This window comes from Orcinus orca, chromosome 14 (assembly GCF_937001465.1).
Source record: "Orcinus orca chromosome 14, mOrcOrc1.1, whole genome shotgun sequence".
Lineage (NCBI taxonomy): Eukaryota > Metazoa > Chordata > Mammalia > Artiodactyla > Delphinidae > Orcinus > Orcinus orca.
The window spans coordinates 56,623,269-56,637,784 of record NC_064572.1 but is presented as its reverse complement, the minus strand read 5'-3'; the positions used below and the strand labels follow the sequence as shown (position 1 = coordinate 56,637,784).

Sequence of the window (14,516 nt, the reverse complement as noted above, 5' to 3'; positions counted from 1 at the left end):
ATTTTTAAAATTCTCTTAATATTTCATAAAAGCCCATAATTATGTCTTAGTCAAACTACTGTGTCATAGGTTTTTTACTCCATTATTTTTTCCACTAATTAAAGTTTGTTTCCTTTTCTTTATAAGAAGGAAAAATATTCAGGTAGAACCTTTTAAAAATAGGTCACTTAGTGTGTCCTAAAATGCCTGAGTCTTAGTGAAATTGCAATTAAAACTGAAAATTTAAGATTTATTGCCTAAGAACCATCACCTGCCTTTTCCTTTCTTGGAGAATTAGGCATATACAACAGGGATTTTCATAGACATGCCGAATTGTAAATCTTAAATACATTGCTTCTGTCTCATAAGTCTGCCCTGACTTTTTGTTGTTGTTGTATTGTGGTTTATAAGAAGAAATATATATTTGGTCTTTGTCCCTGGTCCTGGCCCATAGCTCCTAAAACCCTTGGAATTTCCTAAGTGATGAGAGCCAAAGGTTGCTTTTTGTTATTTTAATGAAGTGACTTTGGGGAAGTCCCTTGATAATCTGAGGTTGGGGGCTGGTTGCCAGGGGAGCCAGCCCTGTGATTAAGGGTTGGAACTTTCAGTCCAGGGGCTGGAGATTGACTTCAGTCACCAGTGATCAGTGATTTACCCAATCCTGACGAGGTTTGGAGAACTTACAGGTTGGTGAACACATGGAGATTTGGGGAGGGTGGCCTGCCTAGAGGGCATGGAAGCTCCATACCCTTCCCACATACCTTGCCTTATGCATCTCTTTCATCTGGCTGTTGCTGAATCATATCCTTTTATAATAAATCCAGTAATTTAGTAAGTAAAACATTTCTCTGAGTCCTGTAAGCTGATCTAGGAAATTAATCGAACCCGAGGAGGAGGTCGTGGGAACCTCTGATCTACAGCCAGTTGGTCAGAAGCCCAGGTGACAACCTGGACTTGCAATTGGTGTTTGAAGTTGGGGGCAGTCTTGTAGATCTGATGATACCAGTATTGAGTTGAATTTTAGGCCACCCAGCTGGTGTCGGAGAATTGCTTGGTGGTGTGGTAACAACACATGGGAATTGTCAGAATCAGAGGTGTTAATCTTTTTATATTTTCACTAATTATTTAACATATCTGGTGTAGAGTTCTCTGAATTTACATATGTATGATATTATATTTTTTGTTACTTAGAACTTATATTCCTTTTTTCTAAGTAGCAATGGTAGTTTTTTCTTATTCTGTAGAATTCATATTTCCTATCTAAGTTTCAAACATATTTTTTTAAACATATTTTTAAAAGGCCACTTAAAATAACAGCTTTCAAATTGTTAATTATGTTTCTTACCCTCAGGTTTGCACAGTTTTTCCTGTGCCCCTTGTTTGATGAGAGTTGCAAAGACAGAGAGGTAAATGCAGTTGATTCAGAACATGAGAAGAATGTGATGAACGATGCTTGGAGACTCTTTCAGTTGGAAAAAGCTACAGGGAATCCCAAACACCCCTTCAGCAAATTTGGAACAGGTTTGTCAGCTGCGGCTCTAATGCATCCATCCTCCTTGATCTCATTTAAACCATGGCCCCTTTGCCCAGTATTGTATTTTACAGTTCAGGATAGAAGATTGCAGAACTCCTTGTTCCCACCTACCCTGTTGTTCATAAACTCAGAGTCTGGAGCTGATAAATGGTTGTTATATCACTGTTACTACTTGGTATTTCTTAAACCATGCCCCTACACATATGTTATCTGTCAGGTCCCTATGTAGGCACCTATATGTGATTCGTGACCTAAGAAGAGGTTAAAACTTAGGTATGTGAGCTTCATGGAGAAGGTGATAGTTTATTGAGAAGAAGAGTGACCAAATATGAAGCAAGTTTGTTGGATAACAAGGTGATAGAATTGAATTTAGATTTTAGAAATAGTAAGAATGAAGTGGTAATAATCCCTTTAACAGATGAGTAACATTTTGGCTAGTAGTTCAAAAAGAAGGATGTCAACAGGAGTTGGGCCCTTGGCATTGGATATTTTTTTAAATTGAGGTGTAGTTGATGTACAATATTATGTAATTTTCAGGTGTACAACAGAGTGATTCTGGCATTGGACTTTGTAAGTAATACGTGGAATGATATTCTCAAAATTGTAGTAACAGTGACCTAAGCAGTTATTTAGCCCTCTAGAGGTTACTCTGGCCATCCCATACAAATAGGGGTCTGACTGTTTAAGGAACAGAGCAGTTAGAGCTGTGAATAGATATTTTTTAAAAATACTTATTTGGCTGCGTCAGGTCTTAGTTGTAGCACATGGGATCTTTTAGTTGTGGCATGTGGGATCTTTGGTTGCGGCATGCAGGATCTTTTAGTTGCAGCATGCAAACTCTTAGTTGCGGCATGTGGGATCTAGTTCACTGACCGGGGATTGAACCCGGGCCCCCTGCATTGGGAGCTTGGAGTCTTAGCCATTGGACCACCAGGGAAGTCCCTGTGAGTAGATATTAACCAGCATTTCAAAGGGAGGAGATAATAGATCTCTTTATTCTGAGTAAATAGAATGCTCACTTCAAGGCTTGTTGAACCCCCCTGCTCCCATTACCTCCACCTCTACTATCTACAGGTAGATAGATGCATAGTGTCTGCTCCGGGCATGACTATAGAAGACACACAAGGTCCCTGCTCTCAAAGTGCTACAACATCCTGGTAGGAGATTAGAGGTGGGGAGTAACAGGGAGTAGAATAAAATAAATATAGAGATTCTTGATTTTACAATTGTACCCTTTATCTTTATTCAGTTTTTCATTAAAAAGTACATTTAATTTAAATATTTAAATGATACAAAAGTATTTTTTTTTAAAAAACAAAAAGTTGCCCTTTTCTTCATCTACTCTTGCCATTACCACTTCACAAGATGTAATCATTGTTAAAGGTTGCTGTGGGGGCTTCCCTGGTGGCGCAGTGGTTGAGAGTCCACCTGCTGATGCAGGGGACGCAGGTTCGTGTCCCGGTCCGGGAAGATCCCACATGCCGTGGATCGGCTAGGCCCATGAGCCATGGCCGCTGAGCCTGCGCGTCCGGAGCCTGTGCTCTGCAACGGGAGAGACCACAACAGTAAGAGGCCCGCGTACCGCAAAAAAAAAAAAAAAAAAAAAAAAAAAAAAAGGTTGCTGTGATTTTAAAATACTGCTTTGGGGATTATGAAATAGCATAAAAATAATAGATTGTTTAGTGTACTTAAAATTTATGCTTATTACATAAGTTAATTTGGGGAACTTTTAAAAAAAGACTATAAAGACAGCTTTCTTTCAGTTTGGATACCATTCTAATGTATCTAGCAGCAGCCAGGGAATTAGCATAGCTTTATAGAAATAGGAGTTTTTAAAAATTGTAATTAGAAGCAGTGATACTGTATTCTTTAGACTTATAATATTTGGCACCCTGTGACAGCATCACTGCTAAGGTGGATATTGTGGTCTCTAAAATGTCTATGTAATGATTAATTATCTGGAAAGTGGCTTTCGTAGAGGACATCAGCATACGTGGTATATCAAGAGGGACTGAGTTTTAAAAACCAAATTTCAAATTACTACATCCAAATGAGTGTTGTCCTTTAAATGGTCCCTTTGGCAGGTTAGATACCTCCACCAACAGTGCTGCTATTGTGCAGAACGTGTTAGAGCTCCTCTTTGGGAGTTGCCTTCTTTTAAATAGTCTCACTGGTGATAAATCACAATCAGCATAATCAGGAAGCAGCCACAGATCTTCCAGAAATAAATCCAGTGAATAAGGTGAGCAGTATTACCTCTGGTCACAAACAAGAAACAATCTTAAAATGTCCTAGAAGAAGGTTTCGGGAGTGATGGGCAAAGAAAAACATTGAATGAGGTCAGTTACGTAGAAGTGGAGTTTAAGAGCATATTTCTTTTTTAACCGCTGACAAGGCTAGGCAGTTAGCAAAATATGAGGTAATATAAACAGCTAAGAGGTGAGTTAGCCAGACTCAGTACAAAAGTACAGAAAATGTGATATAAGTAATGCAAATACCAAGTTACCTACTGAGTTTAGAAATATAAACTAACATTGAACTTTTTGGAGTAGAGGTTCTGTCGATTGTTAAGGTCACAGACAAGTTTGAAAGTATGATGAAAGCTGTATACCCTTACCTTAGAAATTACACATGTATAAAATTTTGCAAAAGTTATTCTTGCAGAAGAATCCTTGTCAGAAATTCATACTTAATTTACTTCTATTATTTTTTAGTAACTTCAGATGTTTCTGTGAATGTGGGCCATTTTGTCCATCAAGGGATTATGATTTATTATTTTAACATTAATATTTAAAATATTATTTTAATAATATTATTATTATTTACTATCAGGAAAAGCTGGGTATTTTTAAATGAACAAAAACCAAGCATTGTGTTCTGTATTTTTAAGAAAACCTTACAATAAAATGTTAGTCCTTAACAGTACTTTTTCTTTATATAACCCACAGTAAGAAGCATATTTTACTCAGAGCACATGTATGTGTGTTTGTGTAAGCAACTGAAACAAGAGTTTTACCAAACAATATCTTTCTTATATTTTCAGATGTAGTCTGGTACCCTCTGTTATATTCTGTTTCTTTTAAAAAGAATTCTGGTCTGCCAATACATTAAATTTATTTCAGCACAATCGAGTGGGTCCCAACCTACAGTTTAAGTAATTCAGAGTGATAGGCAGTCATTTCATAGGCAGTGATAGACCCAGGAAAAGCATTTGATAAAACTCCTTCATGAACAAAACAACAAAAAAGCACTCATTCATGAACAAAACAACAAAAAACTCTCAAGTTGATAACAACCTATGGCAGACATCATGATTAATTCTGACGTTTCAAAGGGATTTCTGTTGAAAGGCAAAAACAAAACAAGAATACCCTCTAATCAGTTTTTTGTTCAGTTGTGCTGTAGGTACTAGTCATTACAGGAAGTTAAGGGAAAAAAACGTGATAAGTAAGAGGTTGAAAGGAAGCAAAAGGAAACTTTCCTTATTTCCATATGATTGCATAAAAAATTCAAGAACTCTTCAGATCAGTCATTAAAAATAAGATTATTCACCAGCGTTGCCAAAAGAAGAGAAACACTAACATTGCATTCTTGTATCAGTAGTAATCAATTAGAAAAATGCTACAGGAAAAATTATTTCATTTACAATATAAAAATATCTATAAGGTATTTAGAAACAACTCTAACAGAAGAGCAAGAAATATATAATGGATATAAAAGAATGCCTGAGTAGGGCTTCCCTGGTGGTGCAGTGGTTAAGAATCTGCCTGCCAATGCAGGGGACACAGGTTCGAGCCCTCGTCCAGGAGCATCCCACATGCCATGGAGCAACTAAGCCCATGTGCCACAACTACTGAGCCTGCATTCTAGAGCCCGCGAGCCACAGCTACTGAGCCCACGTGCCACAACAACTGAAGCCTGCGTGCCTAGAGCCCGTGCTCCACAACAAGAGAAGCCACTGCAATGAGAAGCCCATGCACCACAACAAAGAGTAGCCCCCGCTCACCACAACTAGAGAAAAGCCCACACACAGCAACAAAGACCCAATGCAGCCAAAAATAAATAAATAATATAAATTAAAAAAAAAAAAGCTTGAGTAAACAGGAAGATAAACCATGTCCGTGAATGGGTAAACTCAACATTACACAGTTATTTCACCCCTAATTTATCTAAATTCAGTGTAGTGCCATTTGAAAGCCCTAGAAGTTTTTATTTTATAATCTTATAATCTGATTATAAAATTAATAAGAAAGAGTAAAGGGCCAAGAAGAGCTAAGATAATTTTGAAGAACAACAAAGAAGGCACTACTTCTACCAGATATCAAAATTTTAGTTGTTACAGTAGTGGAACTCGTGCAAGGATACCTGAAGATAACAGTAGAATAGATTGTAGACCCTAGAAGCATATCCACAAGTGTATGGAAACTTGACATAAGACAGAGGTACATTACAAATGAGTAGGTAAAGGATGGACCTTTCAATAACTGGTGTAGTGGCAATTATCTATGTAGAAATAAATAAAATTAGATCTCATCTCACACCATGCACAAAAATAAATTCCAGGTTGACTGGACCTAATTATAGAAAGAAAACTTTATACAACTTTTAGAAGAAAATATACGAGAATTTTTAAAAATCTTAAGATAGGAAAAGCGTTCTCAAGCACACACAGCACAAACCATATTTTTAGAGGTAAAGATAAGCCATAGATTTAAAGATAAATTTGACTTCATTAAAACTTAACATTTCTGTTCAATAGAAACACAAAAACAAAAGACAAGCACATACCCAGTGAAGATATTTGCAAAGCATATAGCAGATATGAACTTCTATAAGTAAATAAGTAAAAGATAAAACAGCTCACTAGAGAAATAGGCAAAGGCTGTTTTGAGTCATTTACTTTGTTTGAAAGTCATTTTTGTAGATATTATGTGCTAAATCTGTCTCCACACACATGTCTTCATTGACTCCATGTGTGATCCTCCTAGCCTCAGACTTCAGCCAGGAATCCCACCTCCCACTAGCATATTCCTACGTGATGTAAAGTTTTGTCCTCTGAAGGTGGGCTGTGCTGAGGTTGCATCTTTGCTGTACCACTGAATGGCTGAGAGAGACTCTGGGCCAGTTTCTTAGCTTCTGTAAGCCTCAGTTTCCTCCCATGTCAGGTTGGTGTGAGGATTAAAAGAGGTTGTGCATGTGAAGTGGTTAGCAAAAAGTCTGGCCATAGAGGTGCTCAGTAAATGATAGTAGCCTCCGTAATAACAATATAATAGAGGATCAGTAGCTGTGAAAGACAGCAAAACTTTGAAAAGGTCTTTGCCATGAAGTCGTGAGAGGCAGCCAGGGCTGCTTGAAGAGTCAGTGGGTTTGATGAACTGACTGTTGGGCAGTGTTATTAGAGAAGTGTTGTTCTCCTGTTCTGTTTTTAGGGTGAACCAGTGGTTGGTGACCACATTCCCTTTGCCCCTTCATTTATCACTCACATATGCCTTTAGTTTTAGGTCCATAGTTCCTGATAAATTATATGTCTTTTCTCTGCCCTGTTGCCTTTAAAAGATTTTTTTCTCTGCATCTCCATGGAATAAAAGCAGAAGCACTTGAATTTTTAAAAGTAGTTTGGAACAGGAAAGGGAAAGCTTAGTTCTGGTTATTCATTAGTGATCTGTTTCTCTAATCATAACCCCACAGACACTGTGGGAGCAACTGGGTTTAGTCAGCTGAGAAGGAAATAAAAGAAGGAAGTCAGGATGTGGGTGAGGGAAACAAAACAGGCACTCCTTGATAGAATGAAAGGCAAAGTGGGAGAGTGCCTGGAAATAGAGGGTGGAGCTGTATTTAGATATGGGTGATGTTTTTCTTTCTTAATTGTCACGTGACGGCTATGTTTTGTAGCACATACCACAGGATCATAAGAATCTGAATAGGGTGTCATAAGTGCGCTCAGATTCTCTCTCTTTCTCTCTCAGTTGACAAGTAATTTTTTAAAGGTCCTCTACATGTAAAGTGCATTAGAAAATGCAAAAGTATAATCAATGTCTTTGCACTGAAGATGTTTCTGGTTTAGTCGGAGAGGCGAGTCAAACCCAGGATTTCACTGGAGTATAATCTCAGATTTGATTTTCCAGGATCATAATCTCTTCTGTCTTTTTTCCTCCTTGCTAATTTTTACTGAGTGCTGTACTAAGCACTTTGCCTGGATTATTTAACTCAGTTCTCACAATATCCCCACTAGGTACGTGCTCTTATTATTTCTGTCTTATAGATGAGTGAACTAAGACTTCAGAGAAGGTAATTAAATTGCTTAGGGTCATTCAGCTTTTTGAATGCTGGAGCCAGGTCTGGTGCTTTTAACTACTGTTCTACCTGCTTTAGGTTTGCCTAGAATTAAATACTCCAGGATCTCAGAGGAGATGCAAATTGAATTTTCCTGAAGGTTGGGTAGGATTTTCTTAAGTAGAGGAAGAGCCACTCAAGAAGGAAAGGAACAATATTTATTGTATGAGTATTAAGTGCCACACACTGGGTAGGTGTTTTACCTAATATGATTTCACTTAACTTTAACCGTGATACTGAAATTTTCATCATCCCATTTGACAGATGCCAAAACTAATACTGACAGAATAATTAGACCAAAGTTTCATAGCCTTGTGGGGAATACAGGGAGGAGGGAGAGAGGGAGGGTGGTAGCAGAAGTGTCTGTGTAGGTTATGGAATTCAATATCAAATCAGTCTGAACTCTTAAGCCTATGTTCTTTGTGATAATGTTAGGTTGACCCCCCAAACCATGACAAGAAGCAAAGACCAAGGAGTGAGCCCTTGGCTGTTATTCGCCATAATAAGGGATGCTTTTGTAGGAAGGAGTAGGAAAATGGATTAGGACCAAAAAAAATATTGTGAAATATGAACCAGAAGGTAGTTGAACATCTCTTGACCCTGGGATGATGATAATGACACAAAAAATTAGACCCCAATAAAAGTTAGTCATTTACTTTTTTCTCCCTTTCCTCCCTCCATGCCTTCCTCTTCTTAACTGAAGAATTTAAAATGTACGAAAGTAGACAAAATACTGTAACGAACCCTGTGTATACATCACTTTGCCCCTGGCCAGTCCTGTCTGATCTGCATTCCCAGTCATGCCCTCGTATTATTTTGAAAAGATCCCAGACATCATATCATTTCACTCACATATATTTCAATATATGTCTCTAAAGATAATGACTTTTAAAAAACATGGTAAAAGTACCATTATCATTAATATCATCAACTGTGCAGGTAGTGTTCAAATTTCTAGTTGTCTCGTAAAAGTCATAATTTTTAAAGGTTTATTTGAATAAAGATCCACATAAGTGTCAAATGTTAGTGATTAATGTGTCTTTTAAATTTTTAGTCTACAGGTTCATTCTTCATCTCTCTCCTCTGCTCCCTCCCTTTGACCCCCTGGAATTTATTTATTGAAGAATCAGGATATTTATTGTGTAGAGCTTTTCACAGCCTAGCTTTTGCTGATTGCATTCCCAACAGTGTAGTTTAACATATTCCTCTGTCTTCTGTATTTCCACAAATTGGCAGTTGGGTATAGAGGCTTGATCAGATTCATGTTTGTCTTTTTGGGGGGAGGGCTTCATAGGTGGTGATGTGTTCTTCCATCAGGGGCATATGATGTCTAGTTTTCTGTTTATGATGTTGCAACCATCCTCGATGCGTCATCTCTCTGATTCTACTGTTTTTTCTCCTATTGATTTGCTTGAATACTACTATAAAAAGAAAATCTCTTTCTACGTTTGCCTACCCAGTGGTACAATTATTATAGGAAAGGCAAGACAAATGTTTGATTCATTCCCTTTATTTACCAGTTTTCAAAATATTGAGTTGGTTCCCTAGCATCCTTGAATGATGACTAATTTGTTTTTTTTAGTATCATGATAAACTCATAGATATAAAAATATTTGATACGTTTCAGCCCGCTTAGTCATTTATTATTCTCCAAAATTTCCCCTGGCTTTTGTTAGTATCTTTTTTTTGTTTGTTTCTTGCTAGGAAATGTGTCTATGGAAAACTAGAAATTTACTGAAAACTACAAGTGTACAGGTGCTTTATTATGGCATTTAAGAGGCTTTCACTTCAGGTCCCCTTTTCTTTTGTAACTCCCATCTTGTACTTACATGTACTTACCCAGCTGCAGGAGAATTGTCCTTTTTAATTTTTTAGGAAAATTTATGTATCTCCAAAGGTTTTGGTCTCTTCCAGGATTTTTAGAAGACTGCTATAGCAAGAAGAAAGAGCTTAAAAAGAAAAAAGAGGTTATAATAACTGTAGATATATTAACCTAAGCTTCAGAATCTCGGGTTTTCAGAGAACAGTTAAGAGTTTCATGGTTATAACTATCAAATGACTTTTCCCTGAGAACCTTATGAGGCATACAGTTGGAGCCAGCTTTGATTTCTAAAACTTCAAACTCAGTCCTTCCCACAGAGTTTAAGAAATATTTGGCTGGCTTTAGAATTCTCCAGGAAAATACATTCTATTTACTTGAAAATTAGCACTCATATATATTAGTACTGAGTTTATAAGCTTTTTTAAAAATAGAATTTATAGTTCTTATAATGAAAATATAAAATAAAATTTACTGAGCTTACAATTTACAAAACTGTCTTCATATCCGTTATCACTTTCCGTAAACTTCACAGCAACCCAAGTTCCTATTAAGTAATTATTGTCTGACAGATGCTATGCTGAGCCTTAAAACAGATTATTCATTTAATCCTCATGGCAATCCTGTGAGGCTGGTTCTCTTATTATTCTTATTTACCAATAAGGAAACTGGGGCTTAGAGAAGTTAAGAAACTTGTCTCGACAGCTAGTAAACGAAGGGGTCAGGGATTGACCCTTGCTTTTAACAGTTGGGCATGTACCCATATTACCCCCATTTCACAGATAAAATAAATGACCCCTTGGAGATATTTGTAGACTTTTCCAAGGTTGCTTAATTAGTCGATGATGGAGTCAGGATGGGAAACCCTGAATCTCCCAACTGCCAAGCCAGTGCTCTCTCCTGGCAGGCCCAGAGCGAAGGTCCCAGTGGGTCAGCAACCCTGACATCCTCAAGCCTCTGCTGGAGCTCACTCTTACAGTGAGAGAGCCAGAAAGGTAGGATTCAAGATTTTTGTAGCAGCATTTTAATTTGATATAAATGACCCACCTGAATTAGTGTTAAATTAGGACAGTATATGTCTAGAGACTGAACTGGTATTTGTTATTCCAGCCATATTCACATTGTTCTCCACATATGGACTCTTAGGTAGAGGAAAGTCATCTGGACCATTTACTGAGCTTTCTTCCCTACTTTTGTGGAACGGTTTCTGTGGTGTACTCAGAAGCCAGGAACTCCTCCTACAATTCAAATCGTAACAGAAGTAGATACTGTTTATTGCCTATTTTCTGCTGTAAATCAAGTATTATGTTAAATTCTGTAACATTTTTACAGATTTATTATTTGTCATAAAAGAGATCAGTATAAAAGCATTTGCCAGATCATTCTTTACACACTACTTAAAGAAACAGAACATGACTAATACAGTTTGAGCATCTGTTGTACACTTTGAGCATACAGTTTGAGCATCTGTTGTACACTTCTCCAATTGCATTTTTCTCCCTGCTCCCGGGAGATAACCACTATCTTAAGTTTGGTGATTGTCACTTCCGTGCTTTTTTTTAATAAAACATTGCTAAGTCATGCATTTATTTCTAAGCAATATGTTGTATAGTTTTTTTAGTTTTATAAAAATGGTATTTTATTATTATTTATCTACCACTTGTGTTTTTTCATTCAGTGGTATATTTGTAAGGATTATCCATATTAGAGAGTGTGCCTCTGATAAGTTTTTTTAATATATTAATTAATTAATTAATTTATTTATTAATTTATGGCTGCGTTGGGTCTTGGTTGCTGCATGCAGGCTTTCTTTAGTTGCATCGAGCGGAGGCTACTCTTCGTTGTGGTGTGTGGGCTTCTCATTGTGGTGTTTTCTCTTGTTGCGGAGCACAGGCTCCAGGCACGTGGGCTTCAGTAGTTGTGGCACGCGGGCTCAGTAGTTGTGGCACGCAGACTCTAGAGTGCAGGCTCAGTAGTCGTGGCGCACGGGCTTAGTTGCTCCGTGGCATGTGGGATCTTCCTTGACCAGGGCTCAAACCCATGTCCCCTGCATTGGCAGGCGGATTCTTAACCGCTGCGCCACCAGGGAAGCCCCCTCTGATAAGTTTTTTATTTTTTGCTGCTCTCTGAAAAATTTATTGAATGCATGTACTATTCTTTATCCATTTTTCTGTTGACAAAACATTGCAGCTATAAGCATTCTTATACATGTTTCCTTGTACACAGTTCTCTAGGGTTCTAGGAGTGGAATTCTGGGAGTGGCATTACTGTATATTAGGGTATGTACATCTTTTAGATTAAACAGATATTGCCAAGTTGTTTCCTATAGTGGTTGATCCAGTTTGCACTCCCTCATGCAGCGTCTGAGTTCTCATTACACCATCACCACAACACTTGGTGTCATCAGATTTTCTATTCTGTTTATTGGTTGTTAAATATTAGCCTTATGCTTTTGTACATCTTTTTTCTTTTTTTAATTTGGTGTTATATAAGTCAACCAATGTCAGGACAGCAGATTGAGCTTAAGAGAAGTAGGGTGACTTGTTCAAGGTCATGCAGCCAGAAGACATTTGACCCTGGATTTGATGATAGCTCTGCCAACACCAAAGCCAGTGCTTGTTCCTCTGCACCTCCCTACCTGGGGTTGATGGCACTGATAGTAACAGAGTCTACTCAGTAATTTAAGGACTAATTATGGAATTCTGTGCTTTATGTCCTGCTTTTCCTTCTATTTCCTCAACTAACTTTCTTGAGAATTTCCACTATAGCTAGCCTTCTTGTTTTTAAAAAACTTAAAAAAAATGTTATAGAAGGGCTAATAAACTTAATAACAAGCCTGACTCTTTGGCCCATTTTTACCAAATATTCATGTTTTTTCTGTCATTGTATTAAGAGCTGACTGTCCTGACCCCAAGAGAGTAATACTGGAGAACTTTTTCCTCTTTCTGATTCAGGAGCATCTAAGGATACAAGACTGCCATTCTGGGCTGTGTTCCCAAACAGACCACAGTTTCCTTGTGTCATCATGTATTAGAAAGCCTAAAAGCATCTAGGTAGCAAATAAATGAATATGTAGATTCACAGAATGGTATCTGTTTGTGGCTAAAAGCCGCTTTTCAGAACAAAAGTGATTGGGCCTCTGTTTAGAAGTTTGGCCAGAGATACAGAATCACTAGATTTTTGTACCTTACGTAGGTCAGGTTGCTGTTGACAGAGTGGCTCCTTTGGCTCGTTTTTCTTTTAACTTTTTGTTGAAATATAATAACTGAAAAGTGTGTGTGGCTCTGATAAATTGTTGTTGTTTTTACTTTGCTGCTATTTGAAGAATCAGCTGAGTGAATATAATGCTATTATTTATGTACAACTCACTGAATTTTCAAAACCTCAGTACACCATGGACCCAGCACCCAGTCAAGAAACAGATCACCAGCACCTCTTTCTGCCCCTTTGTAGTCACTATCCACCCACCAAAGGATAACCTCTGTTCTGACTTTTCATGACTCAGATCTTAGTTTAGCCTGTTTTTATGCTTTATATAAATGAAATGATGCAGTGTGTACTCTTCTGTGTCTGTCTGGGTTTTCTTGTTCAGCCTTAAAGTTGTGAAATTCCTCCCTGCTGTTGCATATGAACAGTGAATTCTTTGTTTTTTTGTGCGGTATACTATTCTGTTGTGGTCCTCTGGATCTTTTTACTCGAGCATTGTCAGTATTTTGCCAGTGATGCATGTCTTAGTGTATTGGGGGTGTGTTCTTGCTTTATCTCTGTGTTTTTAAATGAACCTAAAGATAAAGGGTAAGGATTAGAATGGTAAGATATTCAGGTACATTAAAATCAAAGCAGAATGAGCTAAAACTAGTCAAACTGAAAGAATTTGAAGTTCTAGATGGAGGCCATGATCTTGGTTTTTGTATACTTTGATTTGAGATTTTTTTTTTTTAACCAGAATACTGACCAGATTGTGAATAGGCATATCACACTTAGACTGAAAATCTGATTTCTATCTAACACTATCACATTTATAGTCTGTTGAAATAAAACATAATTTCTCCAAACTCGGGTGTCCCAGTGTGTGGATCTTCATGCACATGTTGTAGGACTCTGAGCTTGGCAGTGTAAATGAGTAAGGAAGCTCTAAGGACTAGTCTCTCTGCAACTGAGGCTTTTTATAACCTTCATTTAGTAGAAAAGGGAGGTACCATCAATACTCAAGCTTTACCTTAATATGAGAGAACTTCAAACCATTACCCAGCAAAAAGCTTTTTTTGTTTCTTTTTCTTTTTCTTTCTGAGGAGTTAGGCCCCTCGATACTTTTTAGATCACCTGGATTCCTCAGGTAGACCGAGGGGGTATTTTAGGACCCCTAGCAGAGCAGATCTGGAGTTGAACTGGATCTTTAGTGAAACTGAGAGGACTGATAAAGAACCTGGAGACTTGATTAGCAGGCTATGCTAGTGAATATGAGTACATTTGGTTGCTTTCTGACTAGAGAAAGGTTAATGAGTACTTGCTGGGCTCTTTCTTGCACACTCCACTAGATCTGTTGATTGAAGCATTCTGGGGCATGAATCTTGGCTCAGAATCTTTAGCTCTACGTGGCTAAAGACTGGGTCTGAGAACGCCATCTGGTGGCTCTCTCTAGATACCCAGTTTAGTGAAGGGGACTCTCGCAATGCCAGTTCATCAGCCATTACAATAACCCAAGGGGAGAAAACACATCAAGAATATGTTCTGCCATAGTTTCATCTATGCAGGTGAAAAAGAGTAGCCCATTTAATAGTATAAGCAGGAACAATAATAAAAGTTATTATACTAGATCTTAGGGTATTTCTAGTCAAGATGCCATTTTTA

The 14,516-nt window shown here is 37.7% G+C and overlaps 1 protein-coding gene across 10 annotated transcripts in view; it reads left to right on the top strand.

Moving 5' to 3' along the window:
- IDE (insulin degrading enzyme) overlaps positions 1-14,516 on the top strand; it is a 123,841-nt gene that overhangs the window by 41,053 nt on the left and 68,272 nt on the right. For all 10 annotated transcript variants that reach the window (XM_033404888.2, XM_033404890.2, XM_033404887.2 and 7 more), the window contains one exon: positions 1,331-1,500. In XM_033404888.2, the coding sequence (XP_033260779.2) occupies positions 1,331-1,500 (170 nt within the window). The remainder of the gene's footprint in view (positions 1-1,330; positions 1,501-14,516) is intronic.